General features: G+C 40.7%; 1 protein-coding gene across 3 annotated transcripts in view; it reads left to right on the plus strand.

The window, feature by feature from the left end:
• Positions 1-18,483, plus strand: part of LOC129187695 (neuroligin-4, X-linked-like) — a 41,235-nt gene extending 22,752 nt beyond the window's left edge. For all 3 annotated transcript variants that reach the window (XM_054787303.1, XM_054787304.1, XM_054787305.1), the window contains 2 exons: positions 8,334-8,943; positions 16,296-18,483. In XM_054787303.1, the coding sequence (XP_054643278.1) occupies positions 8,334-8,943; positions 16,296-16,703 (1,018 nt within the window). In that variant the 3' untranslated portion in view covers positions 16,704-18,483. The remainder of the gene's footprint in view (positions 1-8,333; positions 8,944-16,295) is intronic.
• Positions 18,484-24,697: the final 6,214 nt, after the last annotated feature.

Genomic DNA, 24,697 nt, shown 5'->3' on the forward strand with positions numbered 1-24,697 from the left:
ACAAAGATCGATTGCGATTGACGGGTTGGCGAACACTGATGTAGAGTGTAATGGTACATGTTTTCGTAATCAGATTTTTTGCTATGGAACAGTCAGTATGGTACGGAAAAGCTAAGCAGTTTTCATGTTTTTTACTTTATGGTAGTGAAAACCCTTGTCCATGTTCGCATGGACAAGATGTCTTAGGATCTTAGTAATACATAAAACATGCACTTGCCGTTAGGATAACATCTTTTGTGCTGTGAAGATGTTTTAAAATCATTAGATATGATTTGGAGTGGACATGAATCTGTGCAGTGCGATAGAAGTTTTAGAGCAGCAAAAATAATGAGCACACAAGGAAAAGTTATCTCTTTTCGCTCATCAGACCTCAACTGAGGTCTCATAGAAGGAACAGAATCGCATCCGGACGGAAACAAGCAACTCTTAAAAATAGAAATGTAGATTATTTCAAGCGAGATGCGCACAATTCCTCTGTCACAACAAGATATGGAAGCTTTTCTTTGGACTGTGAAGACTGGGAACGCTGAGGCGCCTTTTCAACCACTTGAAGATTTCGCTGATGAAAGACGAGGCAATGTAATAAAAGAAGAAAGACACATCATTTCCTTCTTTTCTGCTGTTATTACTGCATCCTTAATAATGTGATATTAAAATGAACTACCAGTTGGTAAAAAAAAGCTTCTTTATATCCAATTCAATAAAGAAAAGTGGAAGTATATTAGTTGCAGGGACAAATACAGAAACGTGTTAAAAAGCTGACAGTGGCGCGTGATAAGAGGACCTTTTATCTCTCTGCTCTGACACGGCATACAAGATAAAAGCAATTGTTAAGGATAGACCCTATTTCAGTGCTCCAAGTGAGTCGTTCCCAGTAATTAATCCATCCGAGGCTCCCTCCACGGAGACCCTGGCACGCTTATGGAGACACTCTCAGAGTGGACCTTCATCTAAATCACAGCGGCACATTGCTATGTCACAAAAAGAATTAGGACACTACTCTTGCCTGCTTCCACAATCACAGTCTGCTGTATGCGCACTTGAACAACATCAAGAAGTTATTATCATAGAGTGGTGTGCAGTCAGGACCAACACTGCCGGACCAAACACTATCAGAAGCGCTGACCTACATTTACAACTTAAATTTGAGCATTTATGCATTGAAATTATATAAATTTATTCCCAACAGGGCTTTATCTTCATTTAGTAAGCTTGTCTCTTAGCTGCACTGCTTCCAGTAGTGTATGTGTATGTTAAATTCTTGTATCCAAATAGATTTCAGCTTCTATGTGTTGCTATGTCAACCTAATCTGACCAGGGCCTTCAGAATCAGTCGTGCTGGCCCACACTATAAGCAATAGGACTGCTTCTTTACCCAATCAGATGTCAGATTGACCTCTCAGGGTCCGCTAGCAAATAATGTCAGTATTTTTCCGTCCTCTGATTGGTTGATGTCTGAAAGCCTAACAGTCACAGTTGCGCAGTGCACTTGAATGCATGAACAGCACAGCACTTAATTAATCCTGTTCTGAACAAAGAAAGGAGACAGACGCCGAGGTGTTCATCGTTCTTTGTGAGTTGTATAAACATATCAGTTTACACAGTATTTATATTTCATATATATGTCAGCCTGGGAAAGGGTTTGTTCGCCACTCCACTGGAAGTATTCCAGAACAGTGCTTACGAGTGAGTCGTGAGCGTGATCTATTTCATTTAATTTTGTATGTTTTTGTCATGTTATATGATGAATATTGATTTTGAACTGCTCCAGATGATGTTGAAGTATAGAGGTCTGGAGTTGTTTAGAGATAATGTATTTAAAAATAAAGTGTTAACTGGGTTTCTTGCTTCAGTAATAATGGTGTTCATCCACAATTCTGTCATGCCACACAGTTATACTGCGTTTCTGTATATTATTGATGGTTTGTATAAATGCGACAATGAGAGTGGTGGTATTAAGAGGTGCATTAGGTCACTTATGGCCACTGAAGCCCCAGCTATGAAGTGCATCGCCTGACACTGCTTTCATAGCACTTTCATAGCTCAGTTTCTTGTAGAAGATGTGATTACTCCCTGACGTACAGAGCGCAAGCTTTGGTGTGGGCGCAGCAATTTACATGTTAGAGTGCCTGTGGGTCCTCACACCAGCTGTGTGTGTCTTTGCACTTTGCGAGAGGTGTGGATTGACAAGTAAATGCATCACTTGGCGCTGGCAAGTCTAGACCACTAGCACATGTACAGAATAGGAATAACATACATGGACAGCTGTTTGTCTTCCCACATTGTGGAAGAGCAGCATTTTCTGCCATAAGAAGTGTGCACGCTGACAAGAAGGAGGTCATACAAAAACTAAAATGCACGTAAGCTTGTTTGGTTTAGTTGATTTCAAACATGCTCTCAATTTTGCCTCGGTTTGCGTACATTCTCTGGTTAACGTACAATATGGCGCGCGTCTTGTCATGTTATTAATACATTGCATGAGTCCAACTGTGTTCTTAATGTATATAATGTATAAATATGTATATATATATATATATATATATATATATATATATATATATATATATATATATACATATTTTATTTTTTTTTATCACAAAATGTCCTTCCTTGTTAGTATCCTGTTAGCTAGCTAAAAAAAATGGCAACCAGAACCGGATGTTACATTGTCTTTGCAATTATACACCACCACCTTCCTTTTTTCAGTCACATCAAGAATCACGCCTTCAATGAAGGTAAAAGTAACTTGAAATGTTTATTTATCCCCTTCATTTCATCATTCTGCATGTAAAACTATGATTGAAAAACATAAAAACGTGTTTTGCCTTAACATTTTTGGCTTTCTGGAACAAAATAATTGGATTTGCATAATTTCGTATGGGAACAATTGATTCAATTAACGTCTGTTTCAGTTAGAGTTGGACTTTCTGGAACGAATTAATGACACTATCCGAAATTGAGGCAAAAAACCCCCAAAACAACAACTTTGACTACTGCTTATCTCAAGTAATATGCACTATAATCTGAAATATATTACTTACAATAAGGAATCGGTCAACATTTTACTTGTTTGGGGTGTTTTGGCAAGTCCAGTTTAAAACTTTATTTCCGATATTTAGTTTTGCTTAGATGGCCTCAATGACAGGCCTTGACACAGCGTTTGGGATTTATTTCCTGCTAACATCCAGTGAAATCCTGGTGCAACATAAAATCGTGGCATTTAAACGTTACACAAATCAACATTAACAACAAGACTCCTTGAAGTCTGGTCCGGAAACCAAAGTAAAAGTAAAAAAGATAGATGGTGCACACATTTAGTCCTGGTTCACTTCCATTCACACTGACAGTTTTGTCTTTGGACCAAAGGCTGCAAAGTAAAAAAAAAAAACAAAAAAACATATGCATAAAGTCACAACCAGACTGCACAGTCTTTGTGAGGTAAATCTAACATCACTCAAGTTTTATTAACAAAAATGTTGTTTGCTTGCTTGGTTCTTCGGAGGTGGGGGGGGAACAACATGAAACAGGAACAACAGGTACAACAAATTAAAATCACGAAATGAATACAGACCTACCATCCACCAGTACAAGCCTGGAGTTTGTTTTTCAGAGAGGTGCACAGAACAAATATGCACATTAGCACTCAATAACATCATCAAATCTTACCTTTATGCATTCCCACATAGTATCAGCATTTGGGACCAAATATGAGATGAAAGTAAAATGGGAAAAACACAGTATAGTGAAAGTATAGTCAACTGAAACATGCAAAAACTGTATATTATTTTTTAAATGAAATAACGGACGATATTTTCTAAATTTATACCATTTACATAAACGTTGATGTAGTTATTTACAAATTATTTGATTGTATATTTTATTATTATTTTATTAAGTGTTCTGTTTTATCATTGCGCCTGAACGTTTCCCACGGCCCAGTTGGTGGGGACCCCTGCCTCACAGCATGCACGGGGATATGATGTGCATAAATACCGTAGGAATGCCACTTTTATAGAATTGTCTTTTATTTTACAATGTAAGATGAATGTCTACATTCACAAATGTAACTGTTGAATCAAATTGAATCAATTCATATCGTTTGTACATTGTATCAAACCGTATCGAACCGTTTTTTAAAAAATAAATATATAGTTTTTTAATCATACCCGTGCACCTAGATTCGTATCGAATCAGCTACCACAAAGATTTACATTTGCATCACTTTGAGGAATGTGGAGATGGAAACAAAAATTGTCAGAGGGGGTGAGAATCACGCAGTCTTTCAGTGTTTTTAGCAGCAGCTGCTACCTGCAGTGACATCTGTCTGCACACTGTCCCCTTGGAGGACTTTTGAAACAGGTTTTATCAGAAATGTTAGCAACACTCAAAGTATCGGTATACAAACAACTACAAAATCAATGGCATGTGAGCACAGTCACTTGTTTTTTTCTTCTTTTTTACTAGTACAATCATTGTGTCTTCTGTTTGACTGAAGTGATGTGTCGACGCTGCAGTAGTGTACATGTACGTCCTAAGAGACTACACTACATGCTCACTGGTGGAGAAAAAGTCTTCAGCGCCTCTCTCCTGGCATTTGACAAGGTTTTAACACTTTAATAACTACTTGACTCACATGATCGCGCTTGTGTTGTTGGATGGGAATGTTAAATGTAGATATTTGACACGCCTCCTTCTATTGAATTTTAATAAGAGCTGTTTTCATTGACACCGAGACTGTAGTTATTAAAGGAGCTTGTGAGCTGGTAGGACGCGATCAGATTTTGAATATTGGCACAGTTAATTAGAGAGGATGCTGCTTCTTTTCACTGGTGAGTTCATGTGATTGTCTTTGTAATCATTTTAGAGAGATTGAATAGTTTCACGACACTTTTTTGCCCATCATCCACAAACCTTATGTGAGACATGAACACACGTGTTTCGCTTTTCTGTGTGTTCTGAAGATATAAAAAAAAAAAGATAAAAGGAGGAAACTTAGAATGCACGTAATGGGACACACCTAGTCTGCCTATAAAGCCTTCTGAAAAAACCTATAAGCCTTCTGAAAAAAACCATAAAACCTTGTTGGAGGTTCTTGGAGGTGTTTTAATAGTGGGCTTTGTAAGCAGGATAGGTGTGTCCCATTATGTGCATTAATGAGCTGCCTCTTTTTTGTTTTTTTATATCTGAAAAGAGAAACAGAAAAGAAACAGAAAAGAGAAAGACAGAAGACAAAAGAGATTGCGGATGATGGGCAAAATTCCAAAAAAAGTGCAGTTTTCCTTTCAGAACGTTGAGGTACAACCTGCCCAGTGGAACTACTTAATCATAAATTATTTAATGCCGTCTGGCCTGCAAATTCCACAATGATTTTCTGATTATTGTCTACTGTTCTGGAGTTGCCTTGCTCATTTGTCAGCTTGGCTTTGGTCTCATGGCCACACGCTTATTCGCTTTTCTTTTTTGTACACTGCGAGAGACCACCTTGTGAAAGACGGAAAAAGTCAGAGTTTATTTTTAAGACAGTGGTTTTGAAACGTCAATCTTCCTCAGGTGCCGGCAGTGGTACCACAGTAACTTCAACACTGAGTAAGCCTCATCTGTTGTCGTCTGGATCTTTAGATTTTATCTGCAGCTTTCCTGTACTGATACATCTCCATATCTGCTTGGCTAGTATGGTTCTTTATTGGACTGCATAAACCTGTGGACCAATGTTGCCCCTAATTTCTAAGCATACACACAAATGACCTGAGCAGCCTTTGGATAACTGTGAGTGCCATCGGACACACTTTAGTGTTATTGCACCTTTCCAAAACCTGCCCATAGAGAAATGAGGTAGTCCAACTTCCATTCTGTTGTATTGTGTATATGTGTGGGTTGAAACAGATTGCAAGGCATATTTATTTTGTTAATTATGTATACTTAAATTTCCTTCTTCACTTTCTCTTTTGCAGTAGCCTGTTCTGGCACTAGTTCATCCTGGAAAGTTACCAGAAATTGATGCCATATTTCTTGTTTTTGTTTACTTTTGTCTAAATAATAATAAAAAAAAAAACCTTCCAGTCCAGGCAACACAAACTCAAGCGTAACACTTCCTGTATCCGGTATGTCTGACCATCAAAATATCTTATTTCATCGGTCTTGGGTCTAGACTCTAGACAATAAGGGTGGGCAATACTGCACATTGGTATCAATCTGATACCAAGTAAATACACTATATGGCTGTTTAACTATCCATATTACAGACACTCTTAAGCACCGTTTAACTTGCCATGTTACACGTACTGTCCTGTTTATTTAATCAAAAGTTTTAAAAAATCTTTCTGTGTACTAAATATCCCATGTTACAAAGTGGACACCTGCTTATAGACAGGTGTGGTCTATATACTGCATGCACAAATCTTTTTTTCTCATTAAACTTAGTGGGTGTGGCTTACATACCAGTGTGCTCTATAGTCCAGATTTTACATACATTATTTCTTATGTGAAAAAATGATTCGGTTAGCGTGAGTTTAGGTTAGAGTCGGACTTTCTGGAACGGATTAATGACTCTAACCACATGTGTTTTTATTAGCCTTTTGAAAAAAATGACATGCAAATTCGTTATCCAGTTATGCAAGTTAGATGATGACCAATGATCCCTCAACCGGGGTGTCCTGATACAACTTTCATCATACTTACTTTTATTACTTATTTTGTAGTGTGGAATGTTAGAAAAGGCTTCATGAAGTGATATTACTCAAACAGAAAACAATAGTCCGCAACAGTAGGTATGAGAAAAACTGACCCATTTCCTTCTTTCTGCATGTGGAGTATTGTTTTATCTACAGTGTAGTGGCAGGTAGGCATAATGTAGCGAGGTTTGATGTGCTCAATGACGTGTTTAAACCCAAAATTACTTACCACCAACAAGGGCTTGCTGTTTTCTGTTATAGCTAATGACTTTTTGCCATTCTGTGGGAGTTTCCCGTGTGATGCCCCTTTGTAAGTGTGACGAGGTTTGTCGTATTAAACTTCCACGGTTCTGTGCCACCACAAGAAACTTGTGCATGACAAGTTTTGCACTCAGCTGCAGCGCCTGTTTACTGCCACACGGCTGACATTACTCCTGCTCCTTGTTACTTTGTTATCACACTTGCAAACACTGTTGTTGCGATCACATGGGCTCTATCCGGTCGCTGCTGGAAAGAGATGGGGCCCAGTCTGGAATCAACTTCTTGTATCGGAGTGCTAATTTTGGAGATTTGAGAAGCAGGCCGATATAAATCAATATTGTCTTTTTTGCTGGTATCGGCCCAATTTCAATATTCATACCCAAACCACAAATCTAATGCAGTCCTGTGGGAAATACTATCTACACATGCTGTGCAACTATGTAACTGGAAGAACGTCAGCTCAACATAAACAAGTTAAGGAATACAGACGACAATTCAAAATACAAGCCTGTTTGTGTATATGCGCCCTGTGATTTACTGGTGACCAGTCCAGGGTGTACTCTGCCTCTCACCCTGAATCAGCTGGGATAGGCTCTAGCACCACACCCGTGACCCTGAACACAATAAGCGGTATAGAAAATGGATGGATGAATGGATCTTGCAGGTTGTGTGAGATCAGGTTAGGATGTTATGTAAAGTCTAGATCCTTTGACCTTCCTGGTGATGTTCTTTGGAGCGCTTTCCTGGAATTGTCATATGCTGTTACTGTACTCCAGTGGAGTACTGTCAAGTTTAAGGAGTCTATGTCTAAAGTCTTACATTAGAAGTCCTCACATAATCTCCAGTTGTGCACAACCTTGCATGTAAAACCATCACTGAGCTGCTTGATAATGTCTTTTTTTTTTAAAAAGCTGTAATATTACAGAATAAGGGCAGAATGACTCTTCTTTGCTGGCTTTTTCAAAGTCAAAGAAGCAGATTTAGAGTGGGGGTTTGTCATTCTTAATGTCTGCTCTATAATTATATGACGCATAGCAATGAATCGTTCTTGCTCATCTTTGAGTGCACATCAAAAGCGTTGTTCTAGTGAAGCCTGGAATAGACAACTGGGTAACAGCCCTTCATTTTGCACCGTGAAGACTCTCTGCTTCTGCCACTTTGACAGGCCTTTCTTTCAATATGCTGGGGTCTCTCCAGCAGGGGAAATAATACTTCTGCAACTAATATCTTCTCTCCCTTTTCAGTCCCACAGCCTCTATCTCTTCCCTGGTTTCGTAATAGACATTTTTTTAAATGATAAATGACATTGCTAAACACTGTTTGACTCTGAACCATCATCCTGTAGGATACGGCAAAATGTTCACAGCTCATTCTTGCTTAAATGTGAATGTCTGTTTCCAGAGACCCCAACCAGCCTGTTCCCCAAGACACCAAGTTCATCCACACCAAACCCAATCGCTTTGAGGAAGTGGCCTGGTCAAAGTACACCCCTAAAGAGCAGCTATACCTTCACATTGGCCTGAAGCCCCGTGTGAGAGACCACTACCGGGCAACTAAGATCTCCTTCTGGCTCCAGCTGGTTCCTCACCTGCATCACGTCAACGAGCTGCTCCAATCGGTGTCCTCCTTCACCCATAGTCCCTCTCCGCAGGATGACACTCCTTACTCGTACACAAAGCGCCTCTCCAAGGGCTGGCCTCCTAGTAGCACACGTCATCCCGGTTCCCAAGGAGGTACCCCCCAGCCGCCAGAGTCTGCTCTAGGACAGGGAGGAAATGAAAATGGCGTCCACGTGCCCAATGAGGACTACTCAACAGAACTCTCTGTAACCATTGCAGTGGGAGCGTCTCTGCTGTTTCTAAACATCTTGGCATTCGCTGCTCTGCTTTACAAGAAAGACAAAAGGAAGCTGGAGCATCGCAGGCCCCGTCCGCTTCCTCCTCCGCGACGTGATATTACAGCTGCTGATGTTGCTGCTCACCTTCAGGGAGAAGGACTGATGTCATTACAGGTAAGTCAGTTGTTTATTTGTTTTGATTGACCACATTATCATCAAGTGATACATTCATATCTGCTCACCATCGTAGGATTTCAAAATGCAAACCCAGATCTGGCCTGTGTTTCCAACCAGTGGTTATGTTTGGGCTTTTAGTTCCCAGTGTTCCGGCCAAAATGCGGGCCAATCATTAAAAGCAACTTACAGTTATTGTGTTTGTAAGCATACATCAGCCGGCCAACTGATCGGCCAATCCTTACACATGAAACCGATCTTACCCATCGATCTTATCTACCTTCGCAGAGGTCTGAAAGACAGCCACTGTCCCCTTTGGCTCTGCCAGACTGACAGCTACTGTAGCAGTCGTGCTAAGGCTAAAGCTAAAGCAAAGAGCCAGGCAGCTGCCCGCTGAATTATGGAGTTCATGGCATTGGACAACCAGCCATTTTTGGTCACTGTGCACTTTATTCAAATCAGTTCTGTGGCGCACCCCTAGTGTATTGTGTATGGGTGTTTTCTGTCTTTCGGCTTTTCCTGTCAGGGTTACCACAGCAAGTCAATAGCGTATTTAATTTGGCTTAGTTTTCTTAGTCAGCAACATAATAATAGGTGGATAACAACAGACAAGACACTACCAACGAATAATGCTGAATAATCAACAACTACAAGTATGTGTAACTTAGCAGCTATTTACAACAACAGTACAGCAAAGCACGCTGGGAAGTGCCGTTGTCAAAACCATATACGTAGACGCTGCATCGGGCGCTGAGCCTTACGTCAACCTTGCCGCCACATTGGATGTGAAAAGGCTGCGCAGTAAGTGAATACAAATAAATGTACTTATTTTGATAAAGTGCCTTTCTACAAAGAAATTTAAGTTAATGCCTCTCGATTATACATTCACACACGCGATAATATACTTGGGAAACAGTTGGGCACCAAAAGCAATGTATTTGATCTCAGATGACTAAGATAAGATTGATCCCACACAGGTAGTAATTCACATTACATCAGCTATGATGTAAATTAGAAAATTAAAATGAGAACATGAAAATTATCAATCAAAATAATCAACAAATTCATGTATTTTAAACGATACTCCTTTAACTAAAAATAAATCGAATATTTCCAATGATAACATAAATAAAGGCACAAGAAACACAAATGTATTCTTATATAAAATATGTCACAAATGAATTATCTAATATCTTAAAAATATGTGATGTTACACATATCGGTATCGGTTGATATCAGAATCAGAAATTCAGAGTTGGACAATATCGGCATGACGGTTAATGGCAAAAAGGTCAATATCGGACATCGTTAATATTAATAGACATACTAGCTTATGGTACGACGTCACTAAAAAGTATTCAAAAGTCAGTAATGGGACATTTACATTTAAACTAACACAAAGCCTTGTGTGGGGGTAGTGCATGAGTATCTTTATGGTCTCCTGTTTTGCCAGTGGATCAGCTGGCATTGGAGCACATCTGCAAAACATAGCTTGCCATCAGAGCGAGAACGTGTGTGTGTGAGTGTGTGTGTGTTTGCGCGCATGTGTATATGTGTTGTGTCCAGGTGCCTCACTTGGTACCCATTTAAACTCATCTGCTGACTATTTGGCATGTTGTTTGTTCTGTTTGTTGGCTCACACACTGGGTTATTGAGTGCTAAATGCCAGATTTCCTTTAGAGATGACATGCTCTGCTGATTGTCGCTGCACTGCTTTTGTGCTCTTTATTCGGAATATCCGCTCTTATCCGGTGTCTATTATGCTCCCCACTGGTACATTAGTGTGGCATTTTTTTCTGAGAACACATTATGTGATGATGTAATTCTGACTGCTGGAGCTTTATTGTCAGGAAAAAATGCAAAAATGTAATTCAAAAAATATTTTTTACACCCGAACCAAAACCCAAAGCGTGTTTAAATTATTTTTGACTGTAATAAACATGATATTGTCAGAAACAATCCTATCTGTCAAGGTCTGTTTGAAGTCTAGATGCAGGATGCAGAAATGCTGGTAGAGATAATAATACTTATTAGGCCAACAAAGAGTCCACAAGGCACCAGAAGGTTAAAGGCCAGTAGGGAAAAAAATAAGGAGACTGCAGGGGGGCTGAGCAAAACCACGAGAGCCAAAAAGAGCACAAAATAAAGAGGGCAATAATAAAGTAGAAGGATGTAGCCGAGCATTTAACAGGAATGGGAGGCGAACCTCTATACTGGCAGAACCAGATAGCATAAGTAAGCCTAAGGCCCTGACCACACAAAAAAACATTCCTGGGATTTTTTTTGGTGGGTTGAAAACATTCTCGTCCACACTGTGTTGGATTAGTAAATAGTTGCATCCAGACGCGAACATATCACTGGGTGAAAATGATGTAATACATAAGGTACCTGTGGCGCAGTGAACAGACGTGCAGACAGAACCACGTTACACCAAAACTATAGAAAAGAAAGAAAAAAGCATGCATGCGTATGAAAGGTCGTCTTCTGCTTTCCAAAGCTTGTCTAGACTGTTGACAAAGTACTTCTGCAAGCCATTTTGAAGGATAACACTAAATGTAACTGTGATGAGTCATCGTTGTCAAATTATTCCAATATTTTGTCGGCTTGTCACTTCTGGTCACGTGATGGCGACGGGGTGGTGATGTCATCATTTTCAGAAAGCAGTGGTTCGTTGTCTACGACAAGCTGCCGTTTTCAGGATGGCCAACTCTGGAAGCCGTATTAATTTCAGAGCACCCAGAACGCCGTTTTCGTGTGGATAAAAGACTTTGCTGCTTTGACCTGAAAATGTTTCCGTGTGGATAGCCCCTAAGAACTGTTGTGATTAGCAAGTGGGCTCAGCTGTGTCTTGTGGCTCCGCCCAGGGCCGTGTACTAAAGTACTGTATATGAAACAATCAAAGGAAAACAGTAGAGACCAGCACAACAAAATAACAGACAAAGGGGCGTGGAACATGACAGTACACCCCTCTCAACAGACGCCACCTGGCGCTGGCCAGTCCAGGAACTTACTTGAAAAGTCTGGAGATCCAAGAACAACGCCCGTAACCCAGTCTACAAGGTCCTGGAACCCCTTGCCCCTTCTTCTGACGTCGAGCTGAGGAGGGAGAGGAGAAAGAAAACTTACATTTATTTCACAAAAATTGTATTTGTGTTTTTTTCCTGATTTTTTATTTTCTTTTAAATCCGCTTGTGATGTGTGATGTGCAAAGCGGCCGCTTCAGTGATCACTCTCCATTGTTATCTATCTTCCTCATAAAGAGTAATGTTTCTCCCACTTGGCTGGATGTCTGTGTTTTAGATGCTGGAATAAATGTGTTGTTTGGCTGCCTTTTGTTACAATGGGCTTTAGACAAATATAGCAGAGTACAGTCACCTGTCCAACGTCTCTTGCTGCAAACCCAAACCAGTTCCAAATCACTGATGATAGCATTCTTTTCTGTGGAAACAATATCTTTCTCTTGGTTGTGGCAGCGGTAGTCATTTTGTTGCTGTACGTGCATCTCTGTTAAGAAAACGAGAGGGTGTGGGGAGGTAGGAGAGGGAAAGCCATCAAAGCTCCTGGGGGCAAAAGGTGCACCACAGTAAGAGGAGAAAACCCTTTTTTTATTTTTATTTTTTTACATCGTCTGCATCAAAAAACTTGAATTAATCGATATATCGCCCAGGGCTAGGTTGAGGCTAGAGGATGACACGGGTTTAAGGAGGGAGATGTGGAAAATAGGATATATTCTGAGAAAATCGGGAAGCTAAAGCCTATCAGCAGCTGGGCTTAACCATCCTCTCCACCTCAAAAGGGCCAACAAATCTGGGAGCCAACTTCCTAGACTCCACTGCCAATGGAAAGGGAGATCCCGGGAGGCCAGCCACACCTTCCGGCCTGGCAGATAACACGGGGGGGGGGTGCAAAAGCGATTGGCAAGTGTATGATTCGGGGCTGCGGTCCGGCTAGGAGTGGCCTGGGTTACTTGTAATGAAAAGACGACTCGGACGCCAGGATGGCTGAAAGCCATAGGCCGCATTGGCGGAGGAACAGAGAAAGGAGTTGTGGGCATATTCAATCCACGGGAGTTAAACTGCCCAATAGGCAGAAGGCAACAGATGGTCACCTTCACATCCTGGTTCCCCCGCTCCGTCTGACCATTGCATTGCGAGTGGTAGCTGAAGCCCCCAAGCATCTGCACAAGACCCTCCAGACGGCAGAAAAAAACGATGAACTATGTTGGACATATGATCAGCTGGGACACAATAAGGCGGAAAACTTGGTAGACTTGGTAATCTTGGCCATCTCCAGGGAGGAAGCTTGCAGAGGGAAATTAAATGCGCCATCGTAGAAGACCTGTCGACCACGGTATGACCATTGGAAGATGGACGTTTCAGTAATAACATCCAATTTTGTCTTTGTCTGATTTGCATAATTACAAATTATAATACATACTTGCACTGCACACTAATTTACCTAAGGGTATTACAGTAATAAAGAAATGTGAACCTGAACCTGAACCTGATAATTGGAATGAGACATATGCATGCAGTTTTTATGGACCCCCCCCTCTCTGGATGAGTCCCATAATAATGTGTTTATGAGGAGGTTCTAACAGGTAGTGTTGCATGTTAAACTGAAACTGGTGTATGGAACTATGGACCACTCTGTAGTTCCAGTCAGAGAACACAAAGTCATCAGGTGGACTATCATCTGTGTATTATCATATGATATGCATATAAACTGAATATTCATATAAACAATGGCTGCAAATAACTTGCATATAATAAATGTCAATTATACTCTAGTCTTAAATTACTATGTACAGGTTAGCCATAATTGCTAATTCGTCTGGCAGTCAGATGCTATTTACTAAATAAACACGCCTGTCATTCTGACTATAATGATATTACAACATCAATAAAACATCACATAAACTTGGGGGGAGCCATTAAGGATTCAAATCTATCTCTTAAAGCATCGGAAAACCTATATTGGCAATGATTTCTGCACAGAGACAATAGCATGACCAATAGCAACACACACAAGGAATATGAACAAATAAGTGGAACCCTCGAATCAGTGCCTCGACTCCTGCAAGGCCAGTGCAACGCCCAGCAGCTCTCGCTGTTGCCGATGTCATAATTCTTTTCAATGGGGGTCAGTGAGGGTCAGGCAGCCACTGCTCAGTTCATTCAGTCTAAAAGTAAAACTTAAAGTTAACAACAAAAAAGTCATCACTAAAACTGCCAGCACCAGAGTCCACTGGTGTTGTTACTGTTCACAGTAAATGCATAGCCGCAATTGTGATCAACAACTCCTCTCAGCAGGGCTCCTCCGAAGATTGTCCAGTCACTTTGCGCCACAAGAGTGCGGAACTCAATGGCATAATCAGCTACCCTCCTCACACTGGGTCCAAAACGGGCATACATCGCCAGACTCACCGGAAAAGCGCTCTGGTGTATAACTGGGTGAGCAGGCAGCAGCCGAGCTGGCTGGGGGCGACAACGGGAAAGCAAGCTGCTGGAGGAGCATCTTGCTGCAGTGCAGGGAAAAGGGTGTTAAATTGCAATCTCCAAAAACTCTTGAGACAGCCCCCCAGGGCAGTGAGCTGTTCCTCTTGTTGAGCAAGATGCTCCACTTGAGCCCTAAGCGCCAGACGTACCGTCTCCAACTCCGCTGGGTCCATTTAAATGGCCAGTTTGTTCTGTCAAGGTCTGTTTGAAGGCTAGACCCAGAATGCAGCGATGAGACAATGCTCAAGATAATAATACTTTATTAGGCCAACAAAGGCACCGGAAGGTTAAAGGCCAGTAGGGAAAAAACTAAGGAGACTTCAGAGGGGCTGAAGCCAAAAAGGGCACAAAATCAAGAGGACAATAGCAAAAGGCTAATAAAGCCTCACATTTACTGGAGTTCAAAAGGTAGAAGGATGTGGACAAGCATTTAACAGGAATGGGAGGCGAAGCTCCACAGGGAAGTATGAACTTGCAGCACAGATAGCAGTAGCCTAAGAACTGTGGTGATTAGCAATGGGCCCAGGTGTGTCAGGTTCCGCCCAGGGCCGGGAACTTAAGTGTCTGAAACAACCGAAGGAAAACAGCAGAGGTCAGCACAACAAAATAACACTGGGATCGTTGGGCTTAGATGTCATCTGTGTCTTGGTCAGCTTGCCGCTGAGCCTTGCAAAACTGGAAGAAGAAAAAATAAGACATAAGAAATCAAATGAAGACAAATAAAGGAGTTATTGTGGCATTATGTGATACCACGCTATGCTGGTTTCATAAGGGTGTTGTCCAAAGTTCTGACCAAGCTATCTTTTGTTCAGCAATGTTTGCATGAAGCATGTATGTGTATGTGTGTGAAGTGGACAGAAAGATACAGTACATGATGCCGCGCACAAATATAATGCGACTATACGCCAGCTCTACTTGGCTGACCTTTGCACTGGTGCAAACAAACACAAACTCTTGTGTTGCTAAAGGTTATGTGAGTGTGAATTAAGAAATGAATACATTTTAAATGAGAACATTTTATTTCTAAACACAATGCCAGGATTTAATTTTACCTGTACTGGTCCTTGGGTTGTGTACAAGCTCCGTTTCTAGACTGTGATGTAAGTTGAGTTTTGGTGTAAAAGGGATCTTATGCCTAAACTAGAGGATTTACAATATCTGGAGAAATTGTGTGTGAATGCGTGAGTTGAATGAAGAGATGAAGTGGGGAAGAACAGAAATGAGCAGAAAAGGCGCAAGTGTCGACGCAGAAGAGGCGAAGAACCGTATGTTAATACTTACAAAAATGTCAAAAAATTGTACTATGCCAATATAATCATGCTAGCACTAACATGCTAACACCAGACATCATAGCATGTGAGTTGTTGCTGCTAAGGGTGGCCCCACCAGTTTTTAGGGTTAGGGGGCAATCACTTTTTCACACAGGGCCACGAAGGTTTGGATCTTTTTTTCTCCCTTTATAATAAAAAGGAAAGACTGCATTTTGTATTCAATTGTCTTGTCATGGACTAATATTTACATTTGTTTGATGATCTGAAACGTTTGTGTGACAAACATGCAAAAAAAAAGAAATCAGGACGGGGGCACCGCTGTATATGAAAGTACTTGAGGCACATCTTAATTTCTTAGTGAATTGTGCACTCAAACATCTGTAGGTGTGTATATTTATGAAGGTGTTGCGACTCCAAATGAAGATTGTTTGGCTTTGAGGCGTCTGCTTTCTACTGAGCACCATTCCAGTGTTTTATCTCATACAGCAGGTTGCTAAATGTTGAAAATACGTCTTTGTGGTGTCCTTAGATTTGAACGTCTCCTTCGCTTGAAATGAATTAACAAGTTTATTGACATTTACAGGTGAAGCAGCTGGAGTCAGACGCCGCATCAGCCGATGAGAGGAACAACACCCACCACCACCACACTCTGGACACGCTGGACGCACTGGATGGCTTGGACACCCAGGACATCTACAGCACCCTGGACACCGTGCGTCTCACTTGCCCGCCCGACTACACTCTCACCTTGCGCCGCTCGCCAGACGACGTCCCCCTCATAACCTCTCTGACCCCGGGCTCACTACCCGTGACCCCTGGGTCGCACTCTGTCACCCCTGCCACACCCATGACCCCCATGACCCCCGGATCGGTGGTGGGGATGAGGATGGGCCACCCTCACCAGGGATACACACACCACAGCCCGTACAGCAATACACACTTGCCGCACACACACATCTCCACGCACACACACTCCACCACGCGTGTATAACCGCAGCGAGAATCTTGCCCCTAGTGGGACATAATTACAACACACATGCTTACACACACACATTAAACAAGTACAAGACTCAAATACCTCTACTAATTACCCTGCAGGATTGTTCCAGATGGAGACAATACAGTAGGAACAGGAGACAAACAGCTGTGTGGGAGCAGATGAAGAACTGGAGATGCAGTTCTATGCATCGCTTTCAACCATGACACCTTCTGGTTTTTCTACGCCCCCAGGAAAAAAGGGGTCAGTTGTGGACAATCTTCTCTAAAGAGATGTGGGGTAAACGTGACCGCACACGCACACACAGACTGCTGACGTCCACCTGAACAACCTGTGAAATGTGAATGTAGCATTTTTTTTTCTTCTTTCTGTTTTTCAACTAAAAGAACAACCTACCTGGGATCGAGTTGAGCTGAAGTGAACAAAAATAAAGCCGAAAAAAAGAAGGAATATATATTTAAAAGAAAATAACCTTAGCTGAAGGGAAAGTGAGAGATTTATCGGGGGGGATTATAGCATACCAGCCCTCTGAGATGTTACACCGAAGCATCACCCGTACCAGCTATGTGTTCAACTCTTGTAAATAGAATGGAAAGATGATATATTATGATTTCTAGCATTTACTTGCATTGACTTATTTAACCACATTATTGCTTTCATTTCTGATATTACTCTATTATTGTACAGATGTCCTGAAGCAAGGTTGGTTGTATGTCTCTCTCACCCACTCTAGTATGTACACTTAATTTAAAAGGCTTTATTCGCTATATGCCATCATTCCAATAAGTCTAATGTAATTGTATACTTGTTTAGTCGTTGAAGTATGGGCATTTTGAAAAAAAAAAAAATCACCGTCCTGTCTATTTGTTTGACTAATGGATGATGAGATAGTCTTGTGTACATAATGCAACGTTGGTTTGACAATTGATCACCAGCCCAACATCAATAACATTGAAACCCCTTTCCTTTCTCCATCTGCACCAGCTGTTCCCAAAAGAACTAAGTCTAAAAAGTTCAATATTATAAATTGTATTGATATTGTAAAAAATCTAAACTTGATTGAGGGATATATCAACAAATAAATTCAGATTCTTCCGATTTCTATTCCTCGCACAATAAAAAAAATCTGAATACTGATGAAAATAATTCACAAAAACAACAAAACAAACCAAAATAGCCATCTTACTATTAGAGCCACATTGAACAAAAAACCCCCCCGAGATTTCGAGAATTTACGATTTAATTCTTGTAAATTTACAAGAAAAAAAGTTGTAAAAAGTTGTAATATAATTGTAATATAATATAATATAGGCCAAAAGTCACATAAGTCCCCCCCTTTTCATTGCTGTCTCAGGCAATGCCTGTTACGATGGAGTATTAAAATAGTCAGAGATTTTGAGAGTTGTAAATTTACGACAATAAAGTCGTAAATTACGAAAATAAACTCATTATGAGAATAAAGTCGTAAATTTACAAGAAAAAAAATGTAACTTTATGTTAGAGGCATGACCTGAAACAGCTATGAAAAGGGGTAACTTATGTGACCGTTGGCTTTGGGCGAGTGAGGGGGACGGGGTAAGGAAGGCGGAGGTGAGAAGGGCTAGCCATGCTAATCTGTTTGTGCTCAACTGCTCTGTTTTGCTGCTGCCGCATTATAAATAAAAGCTTGCCTGAAGCAGAAGAGGAAAGGTTCCTTCCTTCCCGAAGAGCTATGCTCTATTTTCCCTCTGACATGATGACATCTAATACTATGACTTTATTCTCGTAAATTTACGACTTTATTCTCGTAGTATTACAACTTTTTTTCCACATAAATTTACTAAATATTTTCTTGTAAATTTCTGACTTTTTTCTTGTAACTTTCCGACTTGTTTTTTTTTCAATGTGGCCCTAATATTCTGTCGTAGTTTGATGATTTGTGTGCTTAGAAATTATAACTTATTTATGCGTTTACAACTCACCGGGAGGTGCTGTTGATCAACTTTTGGGAGTTGAGTGCCCTAAAAGAAATATTTTCGCCAGGATATACACGTTTTCAGGTATATTTAAGGCACCAAAAAGATATATTTAGTGTGCAGAATAATCATAAATAATAATAATAATAATAATAATACACAGGAAATTAATGGATTCCCAGAGTGTCCTTACACCTCCATGCTTGGGCCTCCCAAATAATAACTAGATAACTCGATTAAAAAAAAAAAAAAATACACTTTTTACATCAATGAATATTTAGTAGCAACCACTTCCACAGAATTGTAATATTTTTTTATTTGACCAACATTAACTTAATATTAATGTTAAGATATACATTTTAAAATGATACATTTATGTATTTTTTGAGTAGGCCTACTCTTATCCAGAATGCAAAAAAAAATTGGACACATTTTTCTTATATTTAGTAATTATGAATATGATGGCCATGACCGAGGTTTCATTGAATTATGTCCAACATTACTCTACAAAAACAGGAATCATGTCAGAATGTTTTATGTTCAAGACTTTGCAAAGTCATCTCCGTGCATATTGCATTTCCAACCTTTAACGGCCTTGTAATGAACCATATTTTTTCATCAAATGGCCACCGAGATGCACATTCTAATATTTAGTCAAACTTCAGCTTCTTGTGGAAATAATGACTGGCTCTAATTTAGAGAGATTTTGGAGGTTATCCAGCTGGCTTCACAGAGAACGCTTAAGGGCTCTTTTGTCAGATTGTGTCAGCGCCTTTGCGTTTCATAGCATTTGGAGAATAAATATCAGTCCTTCATATTAACTAGTCACGTCGCACAAGTGCCGCTGCTTTCATAGCTGCCACTAAAATTGACTGACAGCCAGTCTCCTTGCTATTGTAAATCTAAAAGCCTTGCCTATTTGTCATCTATAGAACCATTTCTACTTTCATTTGGCCAGTTTCCTCTTTCAAGCAAGCCTCAACTTGATGTGTTGTTTGGTCCCCGTCTCCTTACCTAACCCAAACCATACCTCCATGCTCCCAACCATGCTGCTTTGCCATACTATTTAATCCTAAAACCATGAGAGAGTTGAGTTAACTGCCAGCCGAATACCTGAAAAAGAACACTGTAAAGTTGTGTATGACAGAGCTTTTGCAGAAATCCCATAAAAACAACATGGCACGGGTGATTGAAGAATATTCTTTTTCATATTGACTAGGTGGATGGATAGATTGTGTCAAGCATAAAACATTTCTGCTGCATTTTTGAAGAATAAAAATATAAATATTTTACAATTTATGAGCAATTAAAATGTCGTGTATGTCTTAATTTGGAATTTCTTTGGTAAGAGAGGGTTTTTTTGGTATTGTTTGGGGGAGTACAACTGTTTGCCTCTGTCATTTTTAATTCATGAAGTCATCCCAAAAAGCTTTTGCGTTTTACTGATTTATGTGTTGTGTTTGGCCATCAAAAAAACTAAACTGCAGGAGTTGGGTGATATAAACAGTTTCATTCTCACTATTGATTGGCTATTACTGGAAAGGAAATAATCTGAAGTGCTGACTGTGACAAAAAGCTGAAGTATTCAGCCTATCATTAACCATAAGTCTGACTAATTAAATAAAAAGGCCTCATACCTCTCGTTTAACTTTTACTCCTATAAAAAGACTTCTATGTCTTTATCTTGCCCCCTAGCGCATTTATTGTTAAAAAAAATAAAAGCTGCCTCTCCACCAAATAAGGGAGAGATTGCTGTAAACAATGCAACAGTAGAAGCCCCTGCCAGCTGGCCAAAGAGACCCTGTGAGATGTGAAAGAACCAAATCTGTGGCCCACTTCCAGAGCGGACTGACGTCTCCGGCATTGTGTCTTCCCTCTAATCCCATTAACTCCATAAAAGTGCCGTTAATTTGATTCAGGAGAAGGCAACATATTTGAAAGCATCGGTTCAAGTCAAGAGTAGGTGTTATGGCTACGCATCAACACTTTGCACAATGGACCCTGATCTGACATATAAGAAAATGTATTAGGGTATGTTTCCAGGCCCTCCTCGTTTTTTTCTTTAGAAAGGGATGAAAATGTCCTGTTTTTTGTTGTTTTTTTATTGGGCCATTAATTTGACCGACATTAGGGACCCTGCTGCCTGTGACGTAATCTCAGAGAGGCCTTTTGAATTAGTGTTGCCACAAAGCAGCAAAATGCCAAAGAAAAAGCAAAACATGCACATAGTTGATCCTCTGACGGTTGCTGAGTTGAAGTGTCATAAAATTGGGGACGCACAACGGCGTTTCAAAGTCCCAAGTTTTTGCAACCTTAGAAGGCATGTTTTTCCAGAAAATATTGGTTATATATTCCAAAACTTAACAAGAATTTGACCTCACGTGTCCGTGTCGTTCTGGTTTTGGAATTATTTTTGTGCCGTTTTTTGAACGTTTGAATGTTCTGGAATTTGTGTCTTTATATGGTTATAAATAGTACTTTGTAAAATATACAATTTTCTATCCATACTGAGGAGGCATAATTTAAATGTATTGAAATTATAAGGCAGCTTTGAGTAAACTTTGAGAATCATTTGAGTATCTCATTGCTGTCCAAGTGTCCTGGTGTCAGTAGTCAAAATATGGTCTAGGGCTGTCTTTGGCTGAGGATTGTCGTAGTTGAATCTGATTCTATAAATTTTGTCCATAGTAGACTAACATTATCTTAAATTTATTATTTTTTTTAAAGAGCAGAGCTAATAGCGAATCCGACAAATAAACAGATCTCATTTGCGACTTTTTCCACCTCAAAGAAATCCATTTTCTTCCCCTTATCCGGGTCCAGATTGCGGGGGCAGCAGTTTCAGTAGGGAAGTCCAGACTTCCTGATCGGCCACCTCTTCCACTTCCACCGGGAGGACACCAAGGTGTTTCCAGGCCAACTGTGAGACATAATCCCTCCAGCCTGTCCGATGTCTGCCCTGGGGCCTCCTCCGGGCTGGGTATGCCCGGAACACCCCACCAGGGAGGCGTCCACCTCAACTGGCTCTTCTCGATGTGAAGGAGCAGCGGCTCCTCTGAGATGGCCAAGCTCTTAGGGTGAGTCCAGTCACCCTACAAAGGAAACTCATTTCGGCCATTTGTATCCATGATCTCGTCCTTTCGGTCATGACCCAAAGCTCATGACCATAGGTGAGGGTGAGAACGTAGATCGACCAATAAATTGAGAGCTTTACTGCAGACACTGCAGACGCCTGTCGATCTCACACACCAACCTTCCTTCACTTGTGAACAAGACCCAGAGGTACTTGAACTCCTCTACCTGGGGCAAAATCTCACTCCCAACCCGAAGCGTGCAATCCACCCTTTTCTGACTGAGAACCATGGCCTCAGATTTGAAGGTGCTGCCTCTCATCCAATAAGCTTCACACTCAGCTGCAAACCGCCCTGGCAAACGCTGAAGGCCACAGCCCGATGAGGCCATCAGGACCACATTGTCTGCAAAAAGCAGAGATGCGTTTCTAAGGCTCCCAAACTGGGCCCTCTCGATGCCTTTCGACTAACAGGCGTACCCTTCTCTCCAGCTCTCTGGAATACACTTCTTTTCAAGAAGGGTGACCAGAGGGTGTGTTCCAGCTAAAGTCTATTCCAGAAAATCATCTTTAACCTTTAAAAACTAAAATACTTCCACACTTAGGGTGATTTTTTTTGTAGCCATTATGAGCCAATAAGTTCGTCGATGCTGATGGTCTTCCTTGAGTTCAAAGCTACAGCTCAGCTCCTCTGGATTGTGCCACTGAAGCGTGTGATTTTATTAATGAGAGGTAATTATAGGTCTTCCGTTGAACAAACACATGGTTTTCAATTCTTCATTACGACAAATTAGTTTTCGTCTCAAAATGGGCTATTTATAACAAAAACAAAGCCATTCTTTGTAAAAATGCATACTCAACAGCAGCCATGTAGTCAATGTTCCAATCTTGATCACATGACATTTTTATATGATTCGACTGCGAGATTGACAGTCGAATCAGACTCCTCCAGATCTAATCGTCGAATAGTGGACTATTCCAAGACACCCCTAATATGGTCACCCTACAAAAGGGTGAACATTTGTTAAGACATTAAGTCCCTTTGGTCAGAATGACGTGAAATTTCTCACACACCACAATGCAAACAAGAACACTGTCACTTTAGAGTGTTTAGCCAAATCATTTGGTACACACCTTTAGGGGACTGACAAGCACGTGTCTGTAAAATTTGAGCAAGATTGGTTGAAAAACATGGCTACCATCAAGCAAAACGTTTTTGTGAGGGCACGGGCGGGCTTCAGCAACTCATTGTCCGTAAGTTATTGACTATTTGTCTAATATTCTAAAACTTTGGCAGATATCTGCATTGCATGTATGCTAGCATGTCTTCCAAAGCATTATGACCACGACCCAAAGGGGGCGCACACACCTGAGCAGTCAGCATCTTTTCTTTTGACATTTGTAGACGTGAATTTAGGCAATATACTATTTTATACAGATTTAATAGTGGTTAGGGACATTATGATTAAGAAACTCATAATGGCAAATTTTACCATCTTTTTTGACCGGCATGCATTGATTGTGTAAGTTCCAGCATCAAGCATCAAGACTAGATTTGGGGCAATACACTTCAAATAAACTATATTAGTACCTCTGAGATATATTTAAAATTGTTTTTTTTTCAAAGTATGTAAAAGTAAAGTAAAATGATCAAATTGCCATTTTGGATGATATTTATGGAAAGAGTCAGTCACCTGTGACACCCATTGACTAATATTTCACAACACGATGCCCGACCAAACCATCAAAAGCAGAGGTGCATCTACTATATGTCTCTTTCTTTTCCATCTTTCTTTACTTAATACACCGTTCCTGCTCCATGTCGAAGCAATGTGGATGCAATAATGCTGCTTTTATCTGAATAACTCATCGTACACATATGGTCTGGATAAGGTCATCGATGCTTATAATTTGTGAGTCATAACTGTTGCCACTGTGGCTTCCTACTGTGGTTGCACTTGTGCATGTAAATGGTTGCATTTACACAACAGTAATCAACAAATTGGGACCATTAGACCTACAGGACCTAAAAATAGAAGAAATCATGGACTTCCTGCGCGATTTACACTCTTTGTTGAAGTATTTTCAGGTCCACATCTTTACCACAAGATCCAACGTGTCAAAGGGTAGAACACGAGCGACACAATATCATTGTATGATAACTGAAACTGTACAAGAACCGAGGAAAAATTTGTATCGAAAAACAAAACCGGGGCATTTGAAAACCGAGGTTCGCCTGTACTGTACTTGTATCTCCCCTAACAGAGAATAGAAAAAGGCCCTACATCGATGAGACGTCTAACGTGTGAAAATGATCCACGCTAGTTTTACATATAACAGTGTGACATTCTTCTCTCCTACTTTTCACTCACCGGGCGGGGGAGAAACAAAGAGGTGGGAAAAAAAGAAGTAATTGAGCCAGAAAATATTGAAAGAGGAGGAGAAGTGTAGGATGCAAGATGAATGATAATGGGACATGGGAGGGAGAGCAAATGAGATAATGTAAAGGACAGTAAATAAAGGATGCATGCATGCAAGGAGGAGAGCAGGGCAAAGGAGGGAATAGATAGGGAACTCATTAAGGAATGGAACACAGCCTGCTTGTTTATTGGCTGGCCGCCTCCTTGTACTTAATCACTCCTGTCCAAGACATACACACACACATGCCTCACAGCGACTAGAGTGCCTGAATCATTTCCAGTGGCCTTTGTCACACTCTTTCTCCCTCCCTGTTATACTATCCTCTTATCTCTTCACCATTCATTCCATCCTTTCATCCTTCCCATGGTTGCCCAGCTCCTCTTTTCTTCTTATCTAATAACCTTGAGATGATCTTCACAGCATCATTGCATGTGAGGTCACAGCTCTCCTTCATTCTCCTCATGCAGTCGCGCTCTCTTTCTCTCTCCACCTCGCTGCTCTCAAAATTCGGTTCTCGTCGTTCCCTGCCCTCTGTAACCTTC

The sequence above is a fragment of the Dunckerocampus dactyliophorus genome, chromosome 9 (genome assembly GCF_027744805.1).
Source record: "Dunckerocampus dactyliophorus isolate RoL2022-P2 chromosome 9, RoL_Ddac_1.1, whole genome shotgun sequence".
Classification (NCBI taxonomy): Eukaryota; Metazoa; Chordata; class Actinopteri; order Syngnathiformes; family Syngnathidae; genus Dunckerocampus; species Dunckerocampus dactyliophorus.